General features: G+C 31.0%; 1 protein-coding gene across 2 annotated transcripts in view; it reads left to right on the top strand.

Moving 5' to 3' along the window:
* The first annotated feature begins 740 nt into the window (after positions 1–740).
* LOC127728604 (uncharacterized) overlaps positions 741–15414 on the top strand; it is a 35668-nt gene continuing 20994 nt past the window's right edge. For both annotated transcript variants that reach the window (XM_052236159.1, XM_052236154.1), the window contains exons 1-11: positions 741–892; positions 3099–3268; positions 3825–3897; positions 4474–4541; positions 4829–4951; positions 5446–5596; positions 8505–8632; positions 9290–9463; positions 9789–10063; positions 10508–10682; positions 12560–12753. In XM_052236159.1, coding sequence (XP_052092119.1) covers positions 763–892; positions 3099–3268; positions 3825–3897; positions 4474–4541; positions 4829–4951; positions 5446–5596; positions 8505–8632; positions 9290–9463; positions 9789–10063; positions 10508–10682; positions 12560–12753 — 1661 coding nt within the window. In that variant the 5' untranslated portion in view covers positions 741–762. The remainder of the gene's footprint in view (positions 893–3098; positions 3269–3824; positions 3898–4473; positions 4542–4828; positions 4952–5445; positions 5597–8504; positions 8633–9289; positions 9464–9788; positions 10064–10507; positions 10683–12559; positions 12754–15414) is intronic.

The raw sequence follows: 15414 nt of genomic DNA, 5'->3' as shown, positions 1-15414 counted from the left end.
TATATTGCGAGAAAAAGTGTGATGACCACACTTTTTATTCTAATTTTATGAAAGCATTTTATCTATAAATAATAGCTATCTTCTCATGAGTTTATAACAATTCTGTCATTTCACTTGCCTTCATTCACTTATAACACTGCCGGTGTGTCGATTGTACACAACCTGTAGCTCGAAAACAATCCCATTGACCTATACTATCTATTATAAGATGCGATCAGATAAAATAAAATAAAATGAGAGTATCTTTATTCCAGACTCAAAAGGTACATATACATATATTTACATATCACAAAATATTCTCTCTAAACAGGGTCTCACTAATTAGCGACAAGAAGGGTAATGAAGCGACAAGCAAACACATTTATTGTCAAGAAATCAAAATATTAATTATTTCAAAAATACAAATATAGAAACATGCATTAAAGTGTGTTTTTTAATATGTGTATTTATATTATTTTATCATACTGATAGAAGAAAATGAACATTTGTTCAAGAAAATAGTTTTTCTTATTATCGAGGATATGTTTAAGGTAATATATTTTCAGTTTACAGCATATATAAAGTTAATAAGTGAATGAATGGATGAAAAAAAAGATCTCAAATTCTAAATATTTAAAAAAAAACTATCTAGATGGACAAATATTAATCATCGATCCTCGCATAGCGCATAGGTCGGTGACGTGCACGGGATCAGTATACTTACTTTTAGCCTATGAACAAATCAACTTCCGTCGTCTGTCCGTCTCATGTGACAAAAATAACATGTTTGGTTTGTATGAGGTCGTAAAGTGCTTGTCAGTGAAAGACAGCGACTCAAGTGAACAGAGCATAGTAAATTATGCCTGGCGGGAGGCTGGAGAAGTTAACTTTTTGGCACTTGTTGCTTCTACTGGTAATTTACGCGATGTTGTCGTTTCATTTTCTGCTTTGGACAGACTTATCATATTAAAATGTTTGACTGCTTCCTTATAAATTATGCTTTTGTGTAAGAATTTAGTTCTTTGCTTTATAACCCCTCAGCTTTGGCTTCCATTTACATTAGTTGATGGTTATTTCGTTCGTCCAGCAATGCTAACAAAGGAAGGGACTTACATATGTACCGATTGAATTTGGAGATATACATTTTTAATATTTACCATTTAAATATCTGAATAAGATTACAAAACTTTAAATTAAACCATTAATATTATTTTTTTATAAAAAATAGCGTGAACGGACCCAGGGCGAACAGACTCAATGGGCGAACAGACTCAGGGCAACAGACCCAGGACGAGCATGTTATTAGGGCGAACGGACCCGATACCATGTATGACCATAATTATTAGTTACATACATTATTTTGCTACAGAGCAGTCAGATGTATCTGTGCACCTAAGACTTTTTGTTTCAATTTGGTAAACTCATAAAACCAAAAATAATGGGAATATAAATATAAACTATTTTCATATTTAGCCTTTACAAATTACAGTTATATACCTGCCAATTTTTCAAAATCTCCATGGGGGATTTTAAGCGCAAGAGGACTTGATGCTCCTCTTATATTGTCATTAGTGTTTTTAATCTACTACTATATTGTTTGAATGAAAATATATGTTCTTACATGTACATACCATTTTAACTTTTTTTGATTGCCTGTTTTGAGGTATTCAGTTTATATAATAAAGAATTTAAAAATTCAAGCCATCTCATCTCATGGGGGATATCCCCTATAAATTGGGATAGTTGGCAGGTCTGCAGTTATCGTTTGGCAGCAAAAGGGGAGTAATTATATTTAAGAATTTTTTGTTACTAGTAACAGACAACTTCTGGATTGTCATGCTTTCTCAGCACTAATTGGTTTATCAATGTCTTTGAGTACAGACGTACAGGTGGGACAAGGACTAATTATAAAATGTCAAAAGCAATGTTTAAAGTTGATGAAAATGTATTAATACAAAAAAATGATGTATATATATCACAGAGTTAAGCTTTGTGACTTTGTCTCTAAAATTTATCTGTGAAGTTCGCATGCATTTACTATAGACATTAAATAAAATCTTGATTTTTTTACACACATGGTAAATTGCCCAATCATAGTTGAAATGCTTAAGGAAAATGTTGTGAAATCACAGGAATTTTATTAATTTTCTTTTTGTGCGACAGTTTTATTCTTGAAAACGGATGGTTTTCTGATGTACATATTTAATGAGATGATATTTGACAAGAGTTAACTCCCAAATGACATGAATTTGTCTTTTTCGGGACCAAAGATTTTTTGGGAGTAAATTTCAGTAATCTCCCATAAGGAACAGTTTGTGTGACGGTCCAAATCTTTTGTAAACTATATTTTCATCAGATGAAAGTAAAACAACCGAAAATCAAGAAAAATTCCATCCAATTACGGAATTACAAAACTGTTTATGCCAATACATTGGTTGAAATTAAAAAAAAAAAAAATATTTGATAAGGCTGTATTACTGACTTTTGACTCTTCAATAAATAATTTTCCAACAGGTATTCATCTCTGTAATATGACATTTTGGTACTCGGTCAAGTAAGGAACTAAAGGAAGTAAAATCAAGCTTACAATTCGTGCAATTTTGGGAACAAATGAACTGTTATATGTTTTCTAGACACAACAAAATCACCAGAAATCAGTTAGATATTGAATCCAACTCCTCTAATACCATTTGACAGAAAGCTCGCTGACGTGTAGTTGACTATATTGTTGGTCATTTTGATTTTATCATATTTTGACTATTTCAACACTATATGACCCATTGCGACACACAATGTAATTCCAAATTTATTTAGTGTTGGGGACATTTCTCTATGGCATAGAAATCTTGTTCAGATGGAAAAGTACAGAAAAGTCTGGAACAGTGGTACATGTATTCTAGACAGTCACTTATTTAAAATATGTAAATATAAAAGTAAGAAGATGTAGTATGATTGCAAATGAGACAACTCTCCACAAGTATGTATTGTAAACAATAACCTATTTGAAAACCTTGCAACAAAGATTCATCTTAACTCATATTTGAAAAAATTAACTGGGAAATTAAAACTAGTTTCTTGTCCTAGTTACATATCCCTGGAAGTTTTATTTTGTATTTTAGGAGACATTATACTGAGATATTGTTGCAGTGGACATGACCCTGTTATTAGTCATATTCCATGGCCAGAAAGTAGATCAATTGTATGCTTATGTTTTGATCCTACAGTCTCATGGCTGCTTGTCATTTCTGAAGATGTGACAGTGTCTATTGTTCCAGTGTTATCACTGATGGTAAGTTTAAAATGTTTTCTTCATCTTAGGACTAAAATGTAGTAATGTAATTCCAGGAAATGTTTGTAACATGATTTTTCATATCGCCTGTTAAATAATGTGACTTGGAATAGAAGTTCCTTTATAATATAAGTTCCTAAATGGAATAAATATTCTGAAATATTATTTCCACTGGAAGAAAAATGACAGTATTTTTTCCTTATGGTATAAAGGGTTTAGAATATTTGTTCCAAAAGGAACAGATATTATAGTCTTGTTTATAAAAAAGTTTTCTGAGGAACTTTTGGTAGGAGGAACAACTCTACGTTGACACCCCTAGTAAAAAAAAGTTATAGGATTAAAGTTTACAGGATAAATACAAATTTAATTGAAAAATGTTGCTGTGATGATGTAAACTTTGTAAAAAATTAAATCCTTGGAATCAAAATTTCCAATTTAGATTTTCCTTATTTATTTGAGTTGTACCTCTGCTTTGATATTTCTTATTAATTCCAGCCTCATTTCTATCAATAATTTAATGTGCTATCTTATATTATTAACTTTTCACATACTATAGGACAGTACAGCCAAAGTAAACAGGTTATGGAATCTTGAAGATGTAACAGTTCTTCGCTTTAAAAGACAGCAAGGTAAATTGTTTCTTTGTTTTAAGGTTAGATGGCTTAACAGTATAATAGAATGCATTTGTAATAATTTAACTTCAGCAAGTAACTGATTCCACATGGTGTATATTTCTTTAAGAGGTTGTTCTTGGCATGCATTTGTTATAATTAGAAAGTTTCCAGTAAGTAGTTTCTTAAAATCATGTTACTTTAAATGTTCATACTTAATTTATGGAAATGTCAAGCATTATAACCTTGCCATATTTGTCAACCAGATACTGGTAAGTATAAAATGAGTCATTGCCCTCAATAGAAGCTTTGACAGTTTTCCTAAGTATGTTGACACAGAACAGTTATCATGTATGCATGTATGTTTGTTTTTTAAAATTTGGTACTACTGTAAACAAAGATACCCAGATAGTAAAATAGTCCATTGTGAAGACTAAATTGGAGTCAAAGAATATATTTCACCACATATTTCACATAAGGAAGGACCCACAGTTAGTTAGAAATGTTTGTCTTGAGAAATATTTATCATATGGCAGTGATTATACTAATGCATCACACATTAGATAGGTAACATAATATATTTGATAATTTCAGGTATACCATCTGTAGTGACCTGGTGGCATACACTGGATGATAGACAGATAGCAATCATTGGAATGAAGGTTGTACAAAAACACTTTTGCGTTTTATAAATAGAGTCCAAATATTTTTATTTTATAATTTTGAGACAATAAGATGGAATTGAATATTGATTATTAGCTATCTTTCACTTATGCCAGCCTTGATACTACTACTGATCATAGGGACAACACAAATGAAACACAAAAAAAACTTGTATGTCACACTTACTTTATTCAGATGTGTGCATGCATGTATGGATGATAAAATTGTTATTGTTGGTATTTATCATTAATCTTTTGATAAGTAAAACTTGTATTATTTTTTTCAGAATGGAAACATACTGTTGGTTGATTTGTCAACAAGGAAAATGGTTCATCAGTTTACCTTAGAGACCAGAATTCATAAATTAGAATTGGTTGAAGATGACCAACAAATGTCTACTTATTTAATGGTAAATAAATGCAATCTTTTTGTTAGTTAACAATGCCATACTTAAACAAGGCTTGCTGTTTTAAAAAACAGAAACAACAAATATATGAGATGGTCATACTTTTTTTTTTTGCATTTGGCCTGATATAAGTTTTCTAAAAATAAGATATTTAGAGTTTGAATTATTTTTTCTAGTAAAACAAAACAAATGTTAGATAAACTAAAAAAAATAAAGTAGATAGAGTGAGAAAATAAAAAGAAATCTGACTTATTTTACTGATAGGTGGCATTTTCTGCAGAATTGGTTTTGTCTAAAACTCTGAAAAAGTAAATTTTATAGGCAATACAAATATATGGATCTTGTAACACTAAGTCAACTAAGTTAACACATTAATTTGATCTATTTTAATAAGTTACTTAGATTTAATAAATGCACTTTTTTTATGATGTTAATAGATTTTTAAGACATTTAATATCCTTTTTTATAACAGATTATTATACTTAACTTCTTAAAAGATTACAGGTCAGCCATTAGTTCAGTGGAAACTATTATTAGAATGTCGTACACAAGAACTAGCAATGCCAGTAGATAAGGAAATATCAGACATGGGATACGATGGACTCAGTGGACGAAGTCTACCAATACTGTCAATTACACAAGTTACAGGTATGAGACTGTGATAAAAAACCCAGTTAGTGTATGTTTTTGCTATCTAAAGATCACATAAAGATGACAATATTTCATACTAAACCGTTTTATTAGTAATATAATTATGATTGCAATTATTAACATGACAATCTCCACTTGATTATTGAATAAAAGATGAATATTACAACCTGTACTATGTATAAAGAAATTTGTCCTTATGTTTTTATGCCCCCGCTGTAACGTAGGGGGCATTAAGTTTTACCCTTGTCCGTCTGTCCGTCCGTCCATACGTCCCAAAGTTGGTTTCCGTTCTCTAACTTTAGTTTGCCTCAACCAAATGTTATGAAACTTATACACAATGCTTATTACCACTAAATACAGATCAAGTTTGAATTTTGGTGGCGTCACTTTTACCGTTATAGAGTTATACTACTTTACAAATGGAAAAATTGCTAAGTTTCCATTCTCTAACTTAAGTTTGCCTCAGCCAAATGTTATGAAACTTATACAAAATGCTTATTACCACAATATACAGATCTAGTTTGAAATTTGGTGCCGTCACTTTTACTGTTCTAGAGTTATGCCCTTTACAAATGGAAAAATTGTTAAATTTTTCTTCTTTTTTTTTCTAAATATCAAGTAATTTTTATACGACCGCAAAAAAATTTTGTGGTCGTATATTGGTATGACGTTGGCGTCGTCGTCCGAAGACACATTGGTTTTCGCACTCTAACTTTAGTTTAAGTGAATGGATCTCTATGAAATTTTACCATAAGGTTCAATACCACAAAAGGAAGGTTGGGGGTTATGGTACCAACAGTTAAGGAATTAGGGGCCAAAAATAAGCATTTTTGTAACTTCCAGACATAACTTGTGTGTTAGTGTATGGATCTCTCTGACATTGTACCACAAGGTTCCATATCATAAAGGGAATGCTGGGATTGATTTTGGGGGTAATTGCCTCAAAGTTTTAGGAATTAGGGGCCAAAAAAAGGGGCAAAAAACAAGCATTTTTCTAGTTTCATGACAATTAACTTGTGTGTAAGTGTATGGATCTTTCTGAAATTGTACTACAAGGTTCCATATCACAAAGGGAAAGCTGGAATTGAGTTTGGGGGTAATTGCCCAAAACGTTTAGGAATAAGGGGCCAAAAAGGGGCCAAAAATAAGCATTTTTCTAGTTTCCAGACAATAACTTGTGTTCAAGTGTATGGATCTCTCTCAAATTGCACTGCAAGGTACCATACCACAAAGGGAAGGCTGGGATTGATTTTGGAGGGAATTGCCTCAAAATTTTAGGAATATGGGGCCAAAAAGGGGCAAAAAACAAGCATTTTTCTAGTTTCAGTACAATAACTTGTGTGTAAGTGTATGGATCTTTATGAAATTGTACTACAAGGTTCCATATCACAAAGGGAAAGCTGGGTTTGAGTTTGGGGGTAATTGCCCTAAACGTTTAGAAATTTGGGGCCAAAAAGTGGCAAAAAAACAAATATTTTTCTAGTTTCCAGACAATAACTTGTGTTCAAGTGTATGGATCTCTCTGAAATTGTACTGCAAGGTACCATACCACAAAGGGAAGGCTGGGATTGAGTTTGGGGGGAGGGATTTTTTTTCCTTATTTTCCTTTTTTTTTCTTTAAAATTTTCCATTTTAAATTGGTTATTTCTGATTTATATATAAAAGCAAATAATAATGATATGGTTTGAATAGGTAAATTAAAAATTTATAAGTTCTTAGACCACATTCATTCTGTGTCAGAAACCTATGCTGTGTCAAATATTTAATCACAATCCAAAGTCAGTGTGTATCAAGCTTGAATGTTGTGTCCATACTTGCCCCAACTGTTCAGGGTTCGACCTCTGCGGTCGAATCAAGCTGTGCCCAGCGGAGCATTTTATTAAAATTGGAGTTATCTTCCTTTGTCCATGATTATAGTTGAATCAACTACAATCAATGCTTTATACAATGCAATGTTTAATTTTGCCTTCCACTGATAAAACACAGATCAAGTTAATTTGGTTAGTGTCACTTTAACCATTATTGAGTTATGCTCCTTTATAAATCGAAAGATTGCAAAATTTTTAGTTTCCATTCTGTAACTTAAGTTTGCCCCAACCAAACATTATGAAACCTATACACTATATTTATTACCTCAAAACTAAGATAATGTACAATTTTTGTGTTTCCGTTCTCTAACTTAAGTTTGCCTCAACCAAATGTTATGAAACTTATACACATTGCTTATTACTACATAATACAGATTAAGTATGAAATTTTGGTGGCGTCACTTTTACCATTCTTGAGTTATGTCCCTTTATAAACATAAAAATTGCTGAATTTTTCGTTTCCGTTCTCTAACTTTAGTTTGTCTCAACCAAATGTTATAAAGCTTATACACAACCGTTCTAGAGTTATGCGTGTTTACAAATAGAAAAATTGCTGAATTTTTAGTTTCTGTTCTCTACTTAAGTTAGCTATAACCAAATGTTATGAGACTTACACACAATGCTTATTACCACAAAACTCAGATCAAGTTCAAATTTGGGTAGCGTCACTTTTACCGTTCTTCAGTTATGTACCTTTATAACTATATGATATGCAAGCAGGGGCATCATCTGTGTCCACATGTGGACACAATCCACATTTATTTACTTTCAAACTAAGTTAATAATATAACAAAGACTTAACCTCTGAAGTAAACATATTTGCCTATATGTTAGTATATATAATGCTATTATATATAAAAATAAAACATTATATTTAGAGATGACATTACTGAATGCTGACAAAGCTCATGTTAGATATTCATTTAATCTTGTTATGTCAGTGTTTACTTAGAAAAATAACTAAGTTAGGTGAATTTTTTTTAAATTGTATTTTTGACATATTGAGGCCACTGTATTTGCTTATTATTATATTAAAGAGGAAACAAGAGGCCTGTTCCAGCCCCAGAAGTTAGACCAGTTTCCACGCTCAGTCATTCTACAACCCCAATGTGCTAAAGGTCATCACTTCATAACCTCTCACTGCTCTAAAGAATCTACTTTTCAGGTAAATACTGTTAATAAAGCAGGAAATTAAGTGAAGTCACAGTAATTTTATTTCAGTCATTGTAAGTGATGAATATATCTAATTAGCAGAAATTTGATCCTTTTTTTAACAGTAATGAAAGAGTACAAATTTTGGTTTTGGGAAACTGGAGTTTGAGAGCCATAGAATATGATGAAATCAATTCTTTGTGCCAGAGGAACTTTGAAGTATATATAATTGACCAAAGGTATATAAACACCCAAATATGTTACAAAATAAATATGATTTAAAATTGTTGTTTCTCTAAAATAATGTTTTTAGTTAAAATACTTTTCTCTGTAGTAAGAATTATAAGTCTATACTGATTTTAGAAATGCAAACTATTGTATTTTAGATGAAGGTACTCGTACAGATAATGTTTTACCTAGAATCCATGGATCTGTTTCTGTTCTAAATGAATGGATGACCATAAATGAACTTTTAAAAAATGTGTTAATAATGTAGCTTTCAATTTTTTTGAATGGACTGAAAAATGGTCATGTAGGGAGAAAAATGTCATCACCCTTTATTTTGACAACATACATTTGTTATTGCAAAATTGTTTACACTTAATATGCCTTACATACATTATTTACTAATTACATTTAGGGGGATAACAGTATGATAATGTTCTTGTAGGTTTATGACAGTAACATAGACAGATCACCATTATTTGCCTACAAGTTACCCATTGGATCTGACATTGTAATATTGACAGATAAAGTTCTGTTAGCCATGACACGTCTTGCCAGTGGAAAGAAGCTCTACATAATAGCAAATCAGAGGGCTGAAACCTCAATGGACCAAACAAAGGTATCATAATAGTACAAGTTTAACACCGATTTGATGGAAATAGTATATATTATTGGATTTCAATGTCTTAGTTACAATGACATGACTGTCTTGTCTGAATTTTTTAATCAATTTAAAAAAAAAACTACATGATATAATTTTATAGTACACCTTAAATGGATAATTTAAGACTAATTTATCAATTCTAGGCATAAGAAATATTTATAATTTATTCAATTACAATTATGTGGCTTGAAAACAAAAACTTTCAAATAACTTCCCTGTTGAGATTCAGATACAGATATATATGGAGTTGTTTTCATATGCATGTAAGATTTCTTTGCAGGATTTCAACAAAGATGCAGTTCTACAACAGTTTGATATACCACAAAATGAACATCTGCTTACCATACAAAAGAAATCCTTTCCATTTTACTGGCATGAAAAATGTGAGGAGAATATGAGACAGAAATATAATCAGGATATCAAACTTGGATTGACATCATCAGGGTCGTGGCAACCTGGTCTGACAATGTCACATGATATTCAATTGACCAATCATACTGTATTAGATGGTTGTATTATAATAACTGATTCTTCAGTGTATGAAATGAAACCAAGGTACATAGGACTAAAACGGTTTTACTTTCTTTAATATTGCTGATGTTTTATTGTTCTTAACTTAAAACTATCAATTGATATATAAGACTATTGAATAAGTTGTTTTGTTTATGAATTCATCTTTAAAAGATGGCTGCCATGATATAGCCATGAGAATTGAAAGTGGCGTGTTAACACTAACAATTAATCAATCAACTAAAAAAAACATTGCTATTTCACATCACATTTCAATATTTTTGTGCTTTCACTTTAAAAAGGTAATATCAGAGATATCTGAACATAAAAATTAAAAATAAAAACTTATTTAACTATTTGTCAAGTAGACAGTAACTCAACAATACTGGTAATAGACTTTCAAATGAATGTTTCTTTTTTTTATGCTATAAAGCATTGTTTTAATTTATGTTCTTAATTTTCAACCTACTTCAATATTTGTTTTTGCAGAATATCTCCAGAGAGGTTGTTTTTAGAACTGACATTTTACAGCGAGTCTGCACATGTAGAAAACCTTGGAATTGGATTAGGACTTGATGTTAACACATTATATGAGAAATCAGCAGAATATTTACTACAAAGAGGTCATGTTGCCCAGGCTATTAAATTCTGTAAAGTTGTCAAGGTTAGAAAATGATTTTTTATTATATGTAAGATAAAAAATATAATGATATAGTATTTTTCCTCAATATAATTGACAAAAGTTCATTGCATTTATTGACAGTTAATTTGTTTTAAAACAGAAAGAGACAGATTATCTTAAATAATTGTACATCTAACTCAATGGGAATAAATGTGAACAGATTTAAAATGAACTTTAATGTTTAGTCCCCTACCGATGAAGTCGAAGGGGACTATAGGTTTGCACTCCGCCCGTCTGTCTGTCCATCCGTCAGTCTGGCAAATCAGTTTTCCACACTTTTTTCTTCATGCTTGAAGATATTGATTTGATATTTGGTGTATTGTTTTATCATTACAAGTTGCAGATCAAATTCGAATTATGTTCCGGTCTGATGATTATGTCCAGAGTTATGGTCCTGGGACTTAGAAAATTCACTCAAATAATCAGTTTTCTGCACTTTTTTTTCGTCATGCTTGAAGATATTGATTTGATAATTGGTAAATAGTTTTATCATGACAAGTTCAGACCAAGTTCAAATTTGTTCCAGCCTAATAATTTGTGCAGAGTTATGGTCCTTGGACTTTAAAAATTCACTCAAATAATCAATTTTCCACACTTTTTTCGTCATGCTTGAAGATATTGACTTGATATTTGTTATATAGTTTACACCACATGACAAGTTATAGATCAAGTTAGCATTTTGTTCTAGTACAATGAATTTTTAACCGGTAGGGGACTATGTGTTGCCATGCAATACTCTCAGAATGCTTGTTGAAAAAGATATCTAGTATTCTGTTGCAGTTCAATGGCTGTTGTATCTTGTATATTTTAAAGTGTGAACAGGTCTTTGACTGCTGATTGAAAAAATCGACACAGTTTGCAGCATTGTAATTATTAATTGGCCATTTTCTTCAATCAAAACATGTTCCAGTTCAATAATCTGCAAATTTTTTTCACTCAATTTATGTTATTCTGAGGTGACTTGAAAATTGGGTTCTTTTTTTCAAACTGTCAAATTCATACTAGATTCACTGATTAATGAATTTGTATTGACAGTTTCACTGCATTTACTTCATGAAATTTCATACCGTTTTTCTAAAATCGTTTTTTTATTGAATTCAACCGTTTAAATTTGAAATGATGTTAATGACTTAAAACTGTAAATTTCTCGGGAATCAACCACAATACATTCGATTTTTAGAAACGAAATATAAACCAGGAGTTTCAAGTTAATCATAACTTACTAGTGATTCCAGATTCTTTCTGTTTATCAAATGACAGGAAATCAGCACTTTTTAAATTTCATTACCTGTTAAAGTTTTTGAATATAACTGATAATAGTTCCACTCGTTTAATTTTGTATTACATAGTAAATAAAGCATAGTTTTTGCACTAACTCAGGTATGCTCCGGACAATTTTCATGAAACTTTTTGTGGGAGTTAGTCAAATTAAGCTACTTTTGATTTAAAAAATCTTCTAATTTGTCATTCTAGATCTATTGGACTTAAACAATCAGATTTAAGGGAACTTTTCACATGTTGACACGAACTAGAGTATGCTTAGTTGAATTGATTTCAAACTTTGTATTGTTACATGTATTGATGAAAGTAAGCTCTGCTTTGATTTTTTTTAATTTTCTGACTTGTCATTTTAGTTATGGGACTAACTGTAAAATTTTAAGTTTTTTTTTTTACCACAAAGAATATCCTCCAACTTTTTCTAAAGGGCCATTCTACTGACTTCTAATTTCAAGCTACTTACAATATTCCATTTTATATACATATGACAGGCATATCATACAGTTCTGGTGCAGTTGTTTATAAATATTTACTTAAATTCTTAGTCATTTGAATTTTGAAAGTTGTCAAATATATTTCAGAGTACGTCATATAAACTAGTTATGTACCTGGCTAAATATGGATATGTAGCTGATGCTATTTCACATTTAACATTGGCACTATCTAATAGAGAAATCAGTACAGCAGACAGGAAACATGTGTCTAACTTATATCTACATTGTATGGTATATCAGCTGCAAGATGGAGATATGGAGACAAATCAGAAAACCTTAATGTATGTTAATATAGTCATACAGCACTTGTCAAAAAAGAAAATTATGTATAATGGATTGAAAAAAATTGTTAACCTTTTTAGCTTACCTGTCAAAAAACCCAAACCATTTAGAGCAAATCAGACATGGGGGAAAAAATGTTCATCAGGTCAAGATCTATCTGGTCTGAAATTTTCAGACACATCAGATAACTTGTTGTTGGGTTGCTGCCCCTGAATTGGTAATGCTATGGAAATTTTGCAGTTTTTGGTTATTATCTTGAATATTATCATAGATAGAGATAAACTGTAAACAACAAAATTGTTCAGCAAAGTAAGATCTACAAATAAGTCAACACGACAAAATTGTTTATTGACCCCATAAGGAGTTGTTGCCCTTTAAAATCAATTTTTCACAATTTTTTCGTAAATTTTTGTAATCTTTTACAAAAATCTTCTCCTCTGAAACTACTAGGCAAAATTAAACCAAACATGGCCTAAATCATTCTTAGGGTATCTTGTTTAAAAAAATGTATCTGATGACCCCACCATCAACCAAGATGGCCACCATGGCTAAAAATAGAACATAAGGGTAAAATGCAGTTTTGGCTAATATCTCTGAAACCAAAGCATTTAGAGCAAATCAGACATGGGGGTAAAAATGTTCATCCGATTAAGATCTATCTGCTCTGAAATTTTCAGACTCATCAGACAATCCGTTGTTGGATTGCTGCCCCTGAATTGGTAATTTTAAGGAAATTTTGCAGTTTTTAGTTATCTTGAATATTATAATAGATAGAGATAAACTGTAAACAGCAAAATTGTTCAGCAAAAAGTAAGATCTACAAATAAGTCAAACATGACCAAAATTATCAATTGACCCATAAGGAGTGATTGCCCTTTAAAATCAATTTTTCACAATATTTCGTAATTTTTGTAATATTTTACAAAAATCTTCTCCTCTGAAACTACTGGGCCAAATTAAACCAAACTTGGCCTAAATCATCCTTAGGGTATCTAGTTTAAAAAATGCATCCGATGACCCTCTCAATCATTATTGGGGTATCTAATACTATTTATTATGATTTTAACCATATTTTACATGATTTCCAAAACCACAGTAGATACAGGTGAGTGACACAGGCTCTTGAGAGCCTCTAGTTTTAAGGATATTGAAGATCCAGACAGTATAGGTATTTGGACTAAACTTGTACAATGTGGACCATATCAAAACATACAGGAGTACATATAAGTTTAGATCATACATATACATTTGTCCTCAATTGCTGATTAATCATAAAATGTTTAAAAAAAAGAAAATTTTTGATTTTGAGCATTTTCTCACTTTTACAGCTTTAGTTCTTTTTTCCATCATTATTCTTTCTAGGAATAAAACAGGATTAAACTCTTTCTCATTTCAAGAAGAGGTTTAAAATGTAAATGCAATGAAAAATAGAATGTACCTAGAGCACGTTATTTCTACATATATTTTTATTTTATTTTGTTTTCAAATATATTATTTCTATTAGTTGCTATAAAGCAATACTTCATAGTTTTTTCCAATAGCTGTATATGATTGATACGGTTGAAATTAACATTGCTATGTTATATTACATTATTGATCATTCTTGGCTTATATGAACTTTCCCAGACCCATTGATTATTTTTTTTATAACCTTCGTCCGATTCATTTAATCTAGCACTCAGTTCTTTAATTATGATATACTATTTTCTTGCTGTCCTCTGAATTTGCTATTATGACATCATGAAGAAAGGGGACATGCTTGATGACCTCATATAGAAAGAGCACATCTTTTTGCAGATCATTGAAAATGAAAGATAAAGTTTGCCTACATATCATATAAAAACCATAAGAGGAACAACAGATACCCCATCTTGTGCAATATGATATTTCTCCACTATAATATAGAAATATTGCATCATGCTCATCTCTTGCAATTTGATATTTCTCCACTATAATATAGAAATATTGCGTCACACTCATCTCTTGCAATACAATATTTCTCCACTATAATATAGAAATATTGCATCACACTCATCTCGTGCAATACAATATTTCTCCACTATAATATAGAAATATTGCATCACACTCGTCTCCTGCAATCTGATATTTTTCCACTTTAATATAGAAATATTGCATCACACTCATCTTGTGCAATACGATATTTCTCCTCAATGATATAGTAATATTGCATCACACTCATCTCGTGCAATATGATATTTCTCCACTATAATATAGAAATATTTCATCACACTCATCTCGTGCAAAACTATATTTCTCCACTATGATATAGTAATATTGCATCACACTCATCTCGTGCTATACGATATTTCTCCACTATGATATAGTAATATTGCATCACACTCAATGCAGTGGGTGAATTTATATTGTGTTATGCCCCCCATACTAGATCATAGAGAAGCAAAATGTTTTCCAGTCAGTGTGTCTGTCCATTCCTCTGTTCATTTCCTTGTCTCTCTGTCTAGTCACTCATCTGCCACATATCAGGTTAAAGTTTTGGTTGAAAGTAGGTTAAAGTTTTGGTTTAAGGTAGGTTTAAGCTTTTGTTTAAGGCAGATGTGGTTGCATCATCTAGAAACTTAGTACATGTTTTCATTTATACATGAACTTCAATTTTTTTCGCCAAATTAGGGTTTTGACAT

The sequence above is a fragment of the Mytilus californianus genome, unplaced genomic scaffold (assembly GCF_021869535.1).
Source record: "Mytilus californianus isolate M0D057914Y unplaced genomic scaffold, xbMytCali1.0.p SCAF_1, whole genome shotgun sequence".
Classification (NCBI taxonomy): Eukaryota; Metazoa; Mollusca; class Bivalvia; order Mytilida; family Mytilidae; genus Mytilus; species Mytilus californianus.
The sequence above is the reverse complement of the archived record's forward strand: the minus strand, read 5'-3'. Positions and strand labels throughout refer to the sequence as shown.